The sequence below is a fragment of the Suricata suricatta genome, chromosome 9 (assembly GCF_006229205.1).
Source record: "Suricata suricatta isolate VVHF042 chromosome 9, meerkat_22Aug2017_6uvM2_HiC, whole genome shotgun sequence".
NCBI classification, from domain to species: domain Eukaryota; kingdom Metazoa; phylum Chordata; class Mammalia; order Carnivora; family Herpestidae; genus Suricata; species Suricata suricatta.
Genome location: NC_043708.1, coordinates 46,524,308 through 46,538,050, shown reverse-complemented (window position 1 = coordinate 46,538,050; position 13,743 = coordinate 46,524,308). Strand labels below are relative to the sequence as shown.

Here is a 13,743-nt window from a genome sequence, read left to right as displayed (position 1 = left end):
TATCTCTTTTTCTCAGCTTCCTCTTTTTCTATAATTGTGTCTTCTAATTTACCTATTCTCCTCCTTGCCTCTTCAATCCATGCCGTGACTGCCTCCATTTTATTATGCATCTCGTTTATAGCATTTTAAAATTTATCACAAATATTTTTAAGGTCCATAATCTTTGTAGCAATAGCTTCTCTGGTGTCTTCCATGCCTTTTTCAAGCCCAGTGATTAATTTTATAACAGTTGTTCCAAATTCTTGTTTATTTATATTGCTTAGATCTGTTTTGACCTATGCTTTAGCTGTCACTTCTTCCTGGAATTTCTTTAGATAAGAGTTCTTCCATTTCATCATTTTGACTAGCTTCCTGTCTCTTATAAGTTTTAAAAGCTTGTTACACACTCTGCAAGTACTGCTATATTAAAGGAGGCTCAAAGATTGTCCAGGGTCTGTCCATTCAGAAAGTGTTCGTTTAATGGTGTCCCTTGGTTTCCCTCGTTGACCTTTTGGTTATTTTATTTCCCTACTCGTAGTGATATTTGGGATTCTACACCATGCGTACTTTGGCTTGTTTCTTGAGGTAGCCCTATAAAGCTGTCTTCTTAGTGGACTCTGTCTCTTTTCCTCCCAGATTCTTGTGATGCAAAGTCCTTTGGCTTCAGCCCTTCTTTGTTTGAGAGATGCAGGTAGGAAGTATGGAATTCCCTACTTCTCTGCCATCTTGCCATCCAATCTGGAGCCCCATTTAAAAAAAAAAGTTTTTAATGTTTATTTATTTTGAGTGTGTGTGAGAGAGAGAAAATGAGTCCAGGAGGGATAGAAAGAGAGGGAGTCACATGTGTATTTTAAAGCACAGAGACAGCTTGGTGTTGGGTATTCAATTTTTTTTTAAATAACATTTTAAAACTATAAAATGAATATTAAGGAAAAGTTAGAAAATACAAAACAAAAATAAAGAAGAAAACAAATGCCATTTACTCTCTCACCATTTAGAAATAACACTGTGTACATGCTGGCATTTCGTTTGAGAACAGATTAGGAAGAGGGCATGTCTTAGATATATCCTTTATTGTGTCTGTCACTCACACTGTCCTTTCTAAGGGAAGCTGTCTCTATGGCCTCCTGCTTGAAAAGATGGCCCCAGGAGAGTATAATTTACATGTGACCATCTACCTAACTAGCTGGATATCTCTGGCAAACTCTTTCTGGCTAATGGAATTCCAATGCTGTTCAGATATCAGGTGGCCAGATACGTCAGGGAAGAAATGAATCTTGCTTTGGTTTAAGCTTCTAAGCCAACATGGGCACACAATGACCTACAATCTAACGAGAGGTGCTAGGAAATCTGCAAGATGCCGTGAAAGATTTCTTTGCTCCTACCATTTTTTTTTTCCATGAGAGGAAAGCCAAAAGAACCACAAAGATGTGACAGAATCATACTGTTGAATAAATTGATCTTGGGACAACCCAACTCCTGGAGTGCTTGTTCAGTGATGAGATATGTCCTTGTTGGTTGAACAAATTTTTGCTAGATTTTCTGTTACTGGTAGCCAAGAGCATTAATAACAGAACCTCTGATCCAGAGCAGCCAATCAAAAGGCTGAGTAGGGATCTATGTTGTCTCCAGGAGCAACCTGGGGCTTACACTAATCTGATTGTCCCTCTCAGGAATTTGAAGTGAGATATATACAGAGAATGAGGAAATGTACAATAGGACCTAAAACTGAGAAGAACACTTGTGAATCCAACAGAAATGGACTGAGTTAGAGTCATGGTAGGGCCCTTAAATGGAGAATACACAAAAGCCAACAGCCAATTCCTTCAAATTACTGTAACGTCAGAGCGGTCTTCTAGTCTCTATGTTCACGTGGCCTGACTCTGCTCCAGTTCTTGCTCTTTCAGAGCTGTGGCCACTTGCCTTTTCCTGGGTCACAACCCAATTATTCTTAGAGCTTGAGTAGAATGGGGTCCCAACCTTTTCAGTCAGGTAAAATATGAGGCCATCTAACGAGAATTACTCAAGCCTCATTCACCACTTCATTCTTTGACCTTATCTCCTTATTAGGATAAAGGTCATTAATTTCAGGCACAGAGTGAGGTTAACTCTGCTAACAAATAGGCCTGGGGCTTTACATGAAAGGAAGGCTAGTTGTCATTCTTAGATGAGTGTGCCACTGGTTCTGCTGGTTCCTATAGCCTCATGGAAAGCCTATGAAACTGTCCAGTGGTTGACTTTATAAGGTAGTATCTCTAATACTAATAGCAATGTTAATGAATACTGCAACTAATGTAGTAAGGATTAAATGCTACAAAATATACACAAATTTCCAACTTGAAAGTGTATATAAAATTAAGAGTAAAATCATTTCTGAAAAAGAAACTATTTTTCATACAGCACAATTTGATACATACATGTATGATGGTACTTTTTAAAAATTATGATTTAAAAAATTTTACTGTTTATTTATCTTTGGGAGAGAGAGAGAGAGAGGGAGAGAAAGAGAGCAAGCAAGAGTGCACAGGAGTGGAGGAGAGGCAGAGAGAGAGGGGGGACACAGAATCTGAAGCAGGTTCCAGGCTCTGAGCTGTTAGCACAGAGCCCAACGCGGGGCTTGAACTCAAGAACCACAAGATCATGACCTGAGCCGAAGCCAGAAGCTCAACCAACTGAGCTACCCAGGCGCCCCATATGATGGTACATTTTTATTATTCAATTTAAATTTCACATGTACATTGTATGTTAATTATACTGGAATTAAAATAAAAAAATAATGGGTGCCTGGATGGCTCAGTTGGTTAAGCATCTGACTCTTGTTTTTGGCTCAGGTCATGATCACATGGTTCATTAAATCAAGTTCCGTGTCAGACTCTGCACTGACAGTGTACAGCCTGCTTGGGATTCTTTCTCCCAGTCCCTCTGTCCCTCCCCCACTCTCTCCCTCAAATATAAACATTAAAAAATAAGAAAATAAAAAAATAAATTTCACAAGTAATACATCCTCATTGTAAAAAAAACATTGAACATTACAGATGGGGCTAGTACCCCCAATTTTTGCACTCTTCTCCAGGAAAGATCAGGAGTATTTCAAATTCCAGACTTTCTTCCCTATGAATGTATACATGTACTTACAGAAAATATTTAATTTTAATGTTTATTTATTTTTGAGAAAGAGAGGGAGAGAGAGAATCCTAAGCAGGCTCTGTTCTGTCAGCACAGAGCCAGACGAGGGGCCTGAACTCAAGAGCCGTAAGATCAAATGACCTGAGCTGAAATCAAGAGTCAGGAGCCTAACCAACTAAGCCACCCAGGTACCCCAGAAAAAATTTAATTTTTAAAAAACAAAAATAGTATCCCATTGTGTTGTTTTCAATATCACTTGGGGCTTTTTTTTTTCCTCCCCCTGAGAAGTCTACCCAGAGAAATACCTACAGATCAATTTTACTGTTTTTATTTTTTTAGTCCATATTTTTACTACTTTTTTTATTCCAACATACATGTTCCAATACTTACTCTTAGATCAATGGACATTAGGTTATTTCTAATATTTTGCCTTAACAAACAATACTGTAATAATTTTATCCCATGCCTCCTTGTGTGCCTGTTTGAACATATCTTTAGAGTAAATATCAGGAAATTGAATTGCCTGGTCATAGAGAAGCATATTTTTGATTTAATGGAGTTGGTACTTTTGTTAAATGTTTTCTTTTACCTTTGTTGAAAAATCATTTCCTGGATAAAACACTCAAATTGCATCCATACAAAAAAAAAGATATCAGTAAACTAAATCACACCAATATTACAAAAAGTGTATCACTGCCTACTAGTCAATCAAAAAGCAAACTGTCAAGTGCACAGACAACACCACGACGGTTAAAGAGCTGAGGTCATACCTCACAAGTATGGGGCCTGAGCAGGTATGGACAAATAACTGTGAAGGAAAGGGGCCACTCTGGAAACCCTCCAGCACACAGGAAGGAGCTGGTTAACCTTGGGGTTTTAAGCAACGTCTCCCAGGCTTTTAAGCAATGTCTCTTTTGCTCAAGTTCCCTTCTCTCCTATTTGTGTAGAACTGATCAAATCGTAGTGCAAACTCAAAAACAAATCCATCTATAACCAGCTCACACCTTGCACCCCTCCTATCAAGCCTGTCTGGTTCTTCTAAGCCTGGTCTAAGATACACAGCATGTGAGAAGCCACTGACTGCCCACTCACCATGTCACTTACCAGCAAGCCTCCCAAGACCACCATTGCCAAGCCCAGCATCTTCTTCAATTTCTTCCAGCTCTTCCATATCCAATCCAAGCTAGTGATGAAAGGAAAACACACTGGATACAGATACAAATTCAGGCCATTTCAGAAAGCACAGTCATTTCCTCAAGCTCTGGGTGGGGCATCCTGGGTCATTGTGTACTCGAGTCTGTCGGCACCCTCACAGAGTATTCTGGCACCAGATGCCCATTGCAGATGCTGGTGCCTGCAGATGTGTGCCACACAAGATGCCACCCAAGATGGCACAGCAGCAGCATGGGAAGGAGCCATCACTGGCTCTGCTACTTCTTAGCTATATGACTCTGGGCAAAGTAACTCTCTTTCTACTTCTCTTATTTAAAAAATGAAGGTGGGGCACCTGGGTGGCTCGGTCAATGAAGTGTCTGACTTTTGATTTCAGCTCCAGTCATGATCTCACAGTGCATGAGATCAAGTTCTACGTTGGGCTCTGCACTGAGCGTGGGGCTTGCTTGGGATTCACTCTCTCCCTCTCTCTCTGCCCCTCCCCCTCTCATGCAGACACATTCTCTCTCTCTGTCACAATAAATAAATAAACATTTAAAAAATAAAAAATGAGGATAACAGTATCTGCCTCATTTAGGGCTGCCATGAATTAAATGAGATTATACAAACAAAGCATTTAGAATTACCCTGAACAGACATTTCCCAATAAGTGTTAGCTACCACTCTTTCTTAAAATTATTTTTGTGTGTATGCTATAGAGGTAAAACCTCAGGAATGATCCAGTGCCACGCTGATGCTAACTGGGCTGAAGGACTATGAAAACTATCAAAAAGTATGTGGTTAGACTTTCCGGGAGGAACTAAAGTTCATCTTTTCATGACTAGAACCTATTTACTCAGCAGGGTCAACGGTTGTTAACCCAAAACCAGTTACTGAGTCACTGCTCAGGAGACCTGGGGTCAGAGCACAGTCAGGGAAGAGCCCTGTGGGCCGGCTGGATAAAGACTAGAATCCTCTTCTTGTTTCTGTGGTGGGTAAGGGACTATGCGAGGCCAATGAGTGTCTGTGATGCTGGTGATAGAAGCAACTGCTTCTCACCCGGCTCCCCACCCCGGAGTGTTTGAGGAGCACAGCCAGAAGCCACTGTTACCAGCATGGGCAGGATTGCACAACTCTGGAGATGACTTTGGACTGAGTCTCTCAATGAGGACACTGATGGCTAGATAAATTAAATGACCTCTTCTATGTTGACTAGACAGTAATCTAGCCCGTGCTTGGCTAATAATGGTTTGTTGTGAAAAGGACTGTATTCTTAGCTGAAAGTGAGGTGATCCCCAACACTGGATATGATTTAAAATGGAAACAGAATTTACATATTTACAAACACACATAATAATCATAAGCATGCTTGAAGTTGATGCCCCGGTTTTCATGGAGCCACCTGCTTGGATCCCCACCTTTATCCCAAAAGTGGCTTTCTCCACAAATCTCGATCACTAAATCTTCTGAGAATTCAAGAATGACTTTGCCTTTATTTACTGTGGGAGGGATTTCTAATTTGCTCCCTGGTGACTAGAGTTTACTGGGGTCGTTGTGTAAGCCAACAACACATTGGTTAAGCAACTTAGGGAATAGCCACACAAATATGTGACTTGAGTGGCTATGAACAAATAACAGTGAAATAAAGGAGAGGCCACTTTGGAAAAACTCTTTCGGTGCTAATGCTAACACTCAGGAGGTTTTCAATTTTAAAAATGTTACGTCTAAAGTAGGCTGTAAACCGTGAGTAGGTGGACAGGGGTTACGTAACCCACCTGCTCATATGCTAGGGCAGGAGGTATATTATTTTTACCTGCTCTCAGGGGATGCAAAGAAAGGGAACTAGAGGGGAGCTGCACTGATTCCTTCATAGAAAATACCTCTCCCACATGAAGGAAGACAGTCCTTAGTGACAGCAGCTGGCCACGTGAGACAATCCCACGCTAAGGGAAAGGACTGGTTTGAACAGTCTCTCATTTAGAATGTGTCTTTACAGATACACATTTCTCCTTTCAATCACAGGAAAAGGATTAAAACTGTTTACTTGTTTTTTGGCATGGAGATCCCTGAGGCTCAGGGGAGAAACAGTTAAATATATTCATGAAAACAAACTAGCATACTGAGTTTCAGACCTCAAGCTACTCATTTAAGCAGGAAGTGTATTTTACATCTCATTAGGCAATAAAGCAAGTATGTTGATGTAATTTTAAAAACCTATTATTTATACATGTTGCCTTGATGTATGAATAACAGGCAAACTTTGATCACTTTTAAAAGTAGATAAGAGGGGCTCAAGTGGTGGAGTGTGTGACTCTTGATCTCAGGGTTTTGAGTTTGAGCCCCACACTTGGTGTAGAGATTACTCAAAATTAAAATTACACTGTTGGTGGCAATGTAAACTGGTGCAGCCGCTCTGGAAAACAGTGTGGAGGTTCCTCAAAAAACTATTGATAGAACTCCCTTATGACCCAGCAATAGCACTGCTAGGGATTTACCCAAGGGATACAGAAGTGCTGATGCATAGGAGCACATGTACCCCAATGTTCATAGCAGCAATGTCAACAATAGCCAAAACATGGAAGGAGCCCAAATGTCCATCACCTGACGAATGGATCAAAAAGATGTGGTATATATTCACGATGGGAGTACTACATGGCAATGAGAGGGAATGACATATGGCCATTTGTAGGAAAGTGGATGGACCTTGAGGGTGTCATGCTGAGTGAAGTAAGCCAGGCAGAGAAGGACAGAAACCATATGTTTGCACTCATAGGTCTAGCAGGAAAACAGGAGAGACCTAATGGAGAATCAGGGGGAGCAGAGGAGGGAGAGAGAGTTGGTGAGAGAGAGGGATGCAAAACTTGAGAGACTACTGAATGCTGAAAATGAACTGAGGGTTGAAGGGGAAGGGGGAGGGGGGAAAAGAGGTGGTGGTGATGGAGGAGGGCACTTAAGGGGAAGAGCACTGGGAAGAGTTGTATGGAAAACAATTTGACAATAAAATATTATGGAAAAAAAAAAGAAAGAAAAAAAATAAATTCTTTAAAAAAAAAAAAAAGTAGATAGGAGCCCAAAGTAAAACTTGTGATTCTAATAGCAGGGGCTCAGGTACTTTTGTAAGGCTTGTTCAGATGCTGATTCCTAACATGCAATTAATTTGCTGGGGAAATGTGTCAAAAACTGATTGCAAAGGAAAATTCTCATGAGGCCAAACCAGTTCTCTAACTGTTTCTCTTAAACCAGAGATCTCCACTAGTTTATATTTCTAATTGTAACAGCCATAGATAGAGAAGCAACTTTTCTTTCCTTCTTTCTTTCTTTCTTTCTTTCTTTCTTTCTTTCTTTCTTTCTTTCTTTCTTTCTTTCTTTCTCTTTTCTTCCTTCCTTCCTTTTTTTCTCTTTCTTTCCTTCCCCCTTCCTTCCTTCCTTCTTTCCTTTTCTCTTTCTTTCTTTCCTTCCTCCCTGTGCTATGCTCCCAAGTTTCCTGATTTAACTTGAAATTTAAGAGGAAAGAAGAAAAGATGTATGGAGGCGACGCACCTGGTAAATGGCCTCGTCACAGGCGTTTTGCAGACCAAGGTTGATCATGGTGTTCTGTAATGTTCGGCCCATGTAAAATTCCAAAGAGAGGTAATAAACCCTCTGAAAACAAAGAGAGGTCATGTTAATGCTAGAAGGCCAAACTTACTTATCAATGTAAAAGCACAACAGATCACCAATAAGAAACAAACAGACAAGACAAATACAGATTCAAATGAAGCTCTTACAGATGTATGAAGCGCTAAAGAAAAGCATTGCTGACAACTGGCTTTGAGAAAAACCATTTTATACCCTATTTTTGGCAAAGTAGTAGAAAAAAGCAAACTCATCCAACTAATTAGATTTAATGTTTTGCATGTGTCTTTTCTTCCTGTTCATAAGTCTTCTGAATTAAGCTATGTTTTGGACAAATAGAAGTGAGACTGCCATGGCTCATCAATCATTTGTAAAATACTTATAGGATGAGAGTCAGGTGGAATTGACTGTGATCATCTCAACTCATCCAAGAACCAAAGATTATCCTTCAAGATACACCCAATGGCTAGAATATAGTCACTTTGATCACTGCAAGTAATGTTATGATAAATTATTTTAGATAAAATTATTCTTGAAAGACTATGATCTGGCAATGACAAAAGATTACTTCAAGGTTACTGAGGCTTGTTCTTGATGAGATGGGAAATTTCTCTATTGACTTAGAAATTATTTGCCTTTGACAGAAAGCCAGGTAAATACTATTTGAGTTGAAAGTAAAAGGTGCAAAGGTCAAAGCTGTCTGCAACTTTTCAAAATACAAGTGCAATCTACTAATTAAAAAAGGACAGGCAGATCAGTGAATGACTTCATCATCCCCTTTTACAATGCCTTACTTTCCACATCAGTTTCCCTTTTCCGCCAAATACAAAACAACAAACATCTATAAATGCATCAATAGAAAAGTCACTTCAAATGTTAGAAAATTATTTGGTCAACCCGAAAATATAAAAAGAATACAGTTCAATATAACAGATGTCTACTGTAATATTAAACTCATTAGTTATACACATATATTTAAAATAAAATACTATAGGGGTGTCTGGGTGGCTCAGTCAGTTAAGTGTCCGACTTTGATTCAGGTCATGATCTTACAATTCGTGGGTTCAAGCCCCATGTTGGGCTCTGTGCTGACAGTTCAGAGCCTGGAGCCTGCTTCAGAATCTGTGTCTCCCTCTCTCTCTGTCCCTCTCCCACTCATGCTCTGTCTCTCTCTCTCTCAAAAATAAATAAACATTAACAAATTAAAAATAAAATACTGTATAAAAATGTCAACTTAGAAATTTCACTTTTTACCACTTTCATTTAATGAAACAATTGACTTAAGTGTTCCCATGGATCATTAACATGCACATCTTAGTGGGTCATAGAATACTGTATTCCAGAGCATATCATTATTTTTACCTAAGTTTTTGAATATCTATAAAGCTGTCATTAAGGCCCTCCTCAGTTTATTAGATGCCTCTCTGTGAGTTGGGAAAAGCTATCTGGCCTGAGGCAGACACAGGCCAAAGAGGTGCATGGAGTCACTCATCTGCATGAATGTAGCCTTGTTTTTCGTTTTGCTTTTTAAATTTTTTAATGTTTATTTATTTTTGAAAGAGAGGGAGAGAGACAGAGCATGAGCAGGGGAGGGACAGAGAAGGAGACACAGAATCCGAAGCAGGCTCCAGGACCCAAGCTGTCAACAACCCAGGGCCCAATGGGGGGCTGAAACCCACAAGCTGTGAGATCATGACCTGAGCCTAAGTCAGATGCTCAACCAACTAAGCCACTCAGGTGCCCTGTAGGGAGGTACCCTCGTAGATGAGGCTGCCGCATCACAGGAAAGAATGTTTCAAGCCACAAATATCATTTACATAATATCAGGGCAGTTATTCCCATTCTTCCCTGTGCATTCATTATTTTGATAATAAAATACTCTGAATTATTGCTTTTTATGTTTTAGTGATGTATAAAAAGATTGTTTGTAAATAGAGTACATATATCCAACACTTGCAACTGTGAGGTCACACCTGCAGATGATTACATGTATTAACTTTTTTGCCTCTCTTTTAATGATTCCAAATTAGTATGGACTTAAGACATTTTAAGACATTTCAAGATCTTCCTAAAAAAATGTTTTTTAAAGTAATTGAAAAAGCACCTCATTATGTGACAGGCTTCACAAGCAAATGAATTTAAAGTGATTTCCTGTTTTCTCATAAATAATTTTTGGGGAAGAGGAACCTCACCTCATATTTGGGGATATAGGAGATCTTGAAAAATTGATCTCTAGGGCATCTGGGTGGCTCAGTCGGTTGGATGTCTGGCTTGGGCTCAGGTCATGATCTCACGGTTCGTGGGTTCGAGCCCCGCGTTGGGCTCTGTGCTGACAGCTAGCTCAGAGCCTGGAGCCTGCTTCCGGTTCTGTGTCTCCCTCTCTCTCTGACCCTCCACTGCTCACGCTCTCTCTGTCTCTCAAAAAAAAAAAATTGATCTCCCCCATCCTCTTAGTCAGTGGTCTCTGAACACTTAAAACATACTACTGGTAGTAAAATATTTTAACATCTCCAACACATCTTATAAATTGTGCACTACTATTACTGATATTTTATGTGTATTTTCTATAAGGTGGACATTTTAAAAGGTTTATAAAGATAAAAAAGAAGACATAATAACTAACATTTAAAACATGTTATTTTTATTCCTAGCATCAGTCAGAGAACCTGGGTACTTCTGGGAAGACATATGAACAGATGGTAACACAAGTGATTTGCAGGACAGGGAAGAGTCCAGCAAGGAGACACGTCGGGGGAAGGGCATCCTGTGTGACAGGTGCTCTGTGGGCAGAGGCCCAGAGGCGGGGAGTTTGGAGCAGGGGCAGGGACAGGGACAGCAGATTGGCTTGGTGGGAGAGCAAGGTTAAGTCCAGGAGGGTAATGGGAGATAGGATAGGAGGGACAGACAGGTTCCTCTGGACAGAGAAGGGCCGTAAATGCATGACTGGAGCCATGATATCTGAACAGAGGGCAACATATGTTCCTTTCGGAAGCTTAATTAGACTACAGCGCACAGAGCGAGACGGGATTGCATACCTAAGTGCCGCCAGGAGCCAGGCAGAGAAAACAAATGTGTAACAAAGTCACATGAAACAATGAGGAGTCCTGGGCCAAGAACTGGGGTGCCTGTGTCCTATTCGGAGGCACTGAAAATGTAACTGCTTACAGGCACAGTGGCTAGCGGTATTCAGCCACACGCTGCCAGCTTACCACTTAGTGGGAAGCAAGATAACCATTCAGAAGTCTACTTCATATACCAGGAGCCTGGGCCTCAAGCGCACAGAAGGGAGAATGCAGGGGAGTGGGTAACTTCAAGAGGACCCACAGGAATGAGCAGAATTTGGAAACTTGTTGAATGGGGAATCCAAGAGGAAATCAAAGGTGAGGCTATAGTGTTGTGGGTGACTGCCTGGATGGCAATGCCATTAAAATTAGAAACAGAAGATAGGCCAGGATTGGAGGGGATGAAGAGTTGAGTTTGAGGAAATAGGGAGAGATCTAGGTATTTATGTTCACGGAGCACTCAGAAGTGTAGGAATGGAGTGTGAAAAGGAATTCAGGCTAGAGGTCCAGATTTGGGATTCATCTGCACGGTTCCCAGAGAGCAGGGGAGATGGAGGGAAGCCTGGACACACTTACTGCCTCCACCCTCCGCTCTAATGAGGGCAGGGCCCTCCTGTTTAGGGGAACAACTGTCACAGGAGATACTTTATTATTTTATTTTATTTGAGAGAGAGAGTGAGAGAGAGCGAGCAAACATGAGTGGGGGAGGAGGTTAAGAAAGGGAAGGACAGAGAGGGAGAGGGAGAGAGAGAATCTTAAGCAGGCTCCATGCTCAGCACAGAGCTGACAAGGAGCTTGATACCACAACCCTGGGATCATGACCTGAGCCAAAATCGAGTCAGATCCTCAGTCAATTGAGCCACCGAGGCACCCCTGACGAGACAGTTTATTAACATGTGCGGAATGAATCTTGTTTGCTGTTGTATCCAGACTGTATCACTATCAGAATCCCCGGGTTATACCTGCACTCAGGTAGGAAAGCGCTGTCCAGTGAAGAAACTAGCCAGAGGACAGAACAATAAAGTACCAGATAAGGCCACTGGAGGAGAAACATAAAAGGTCAGTGTATTCTATGGTGCTGGAGGCTATGGAGGTGTGTGTGTGGGGGCGGGGGGGGGGTGAGGTTCTAAAATATGGCTCCTTGTCTCACTCTCCAGCTTAAAAACTTAAAAACATATTTTTAATGGGAAGTCCCAAGCTGCAGCCCCTTGTATGCAAATAAAAAGACAGAATAAATATAAACATACACAAAGTGTTTTCTACGATATATTTTAGTGGTTGCCCCCTTTGGGTAGAGGCGTAGGCTTCTGCGTCCAGAAGCATTTGAAAGCTTTGTTTCAGCTGCAGTTTCTTACTATGAGAATTTACTTTCTTTTGCTCCTGGGTTCTCTGGACTATTCTTAATAGTCCTAATAAACGTTTATACGCATTTCCCACTGCCTCCTGGTTATATTCCTCTTTCTCCCTTTCCAATATGCCTCCAGCCAGTTTTTCCAGTTTCCTCTCCCAATACATGCTCACACCCACCTCGCTATGCGCAACACAATACCTCTCCCGGCCAGGTCCCTCCCAACCTTCCCACCCCACCTTCCTAGATTGGCCAAGTGGAAATAGTGTCCCTCTGTGCGCCCCAAACCTCCCCAAGGACCCCTGCATTCCGGCCCCCGAGCAGTGGGCAGGGGTAGTCTGTGAACACCAGCAGCTCCCGGGGAAGGTCTCAGAGTCCAGGGCAACAAGGAAGTGCAGGAGCTCCACACCCCACTCACTCGTCGGAACTGGTGAGAGCAAGCCCGCAGGGCTCCGACTGCGGGGGCGGCACCTCTGCCCCGCCCTCTCCACCTCCCTCAGACCCGAGGAGAAGCCCGGATCTAGCCCCTCCAAAGACTCTACAGGCAGTGAGTCACCTTACCTCAACTCTTCTGCCTCCTCTCCACGCCCCCCCCTCCCAGTTCACATTCCCCTTTCACAGCCTATTTGTCTCGCCTCCCTAAACATTAAACTTAGCCAAGGCAGCGCTTTGGTCCATTTTGTTCAGGGCTGACTGGCCTAGAACCGTGCTTGGCGTACAGGCAGGAGGCGCCCGAGTCCTCCTATTAAATGCGGACGAGCAGACGTTCCAAAAAAGTTAGTGAATTAAGCGGACAGGGGAGGGTGGGCGTTCGCCCACGGAGCGGGCCCCGGACCCATGGGCGCGGCGGCTCGGGCAGGGCTGGTGCCCGGCGCCGCCGAGGCCAGGTGGGGTGCTGATGGAGCGGCGCAGTGTCGTCCCCGGCCACCCGAACACGTCAGGCCCGGACTTCTGGGGCACTTCCCCGCGGGGAGGTGGGGGGCAAGAACGGGGTGAGGAGGGGCACTCCGGGGGCTCCGCCCGCCGGGCCGGTACCTTGGGGCACTTCTCGTAGTAGTACTGCTGCGTGCGGATCCAGCGCCCCACCAGGTGGTCGCGCACCGTGTGCGCCAGCGCGAAGAAGTAGTCGCGGGGGGTGGCCACGTTGCGGTCCTTGACCAGCGTGAAGTGCAGGTGCCGGTTGAAGCCCTTCTTCAGCTCGGCCACGTTCTCCACGCCCACGATGCCGCGGATGCTGATCTGCCGCCGCTTCTCTTGGTCCGTCAGGGGCTTGGCCATGGCGGCGGCGGCGGGGGCAGCGCAGCTAGCGGGACTAGCGGCCCCGGCGTCGGAGGCAGGACAGGGACGGAGCGGGCTCCGCGTCGCGCGCCGCCGCTTTTGAGTCGGAGGAAAGTTTGGGGTCCGCCCCTGGGCGCGGCGCCGCCCGGGCTCCGGCCGGCCGGCCGCGGAGCGGAGGAGGAC

The 13,743-nt window shown here is 43.4% G+C and overlaps 1 protein-coding gene across 14 annotated transcripts in view; it reads right to left on the bottom strand.

The window, feature by feature from the left end:
* PYGL (glycogen phosphorylase L) overlaps window positions 1-13,737 on the bottom strand; it is a 77,787-nt gene extending 64,050 nt beyond the window's left edge. For all 14 annotated transcript variants that reach the window (XR_003913444.1, XR_003913445.1, XR_003913446.1 and 11 more), the window contains exons 1-3: window positions 13,318-13,737; window positions 7,798-7,899; window positions 4,210-4,288 (exon numbers count right to left, since the gene is read on the bottom strand). Coding sequence is in view for 11 of the 14 variants with exons in the window: in XM_029952346.1 (XP_029808206.1) it covers window positions 4,210-4,288; window positions 7,798-7,899; window positions 13,318-13,560 (424 nt within the window). In the remaining 3 variants the exon portion in view is untranslated. The remainder of the gene's footprint in view (window positions 1-4,209; window positions 4,289-7,797; window positions 7,900-13,317) is intronic.
* Window positions 13,738-13,743: the final 6 nt, after the last annotated feature.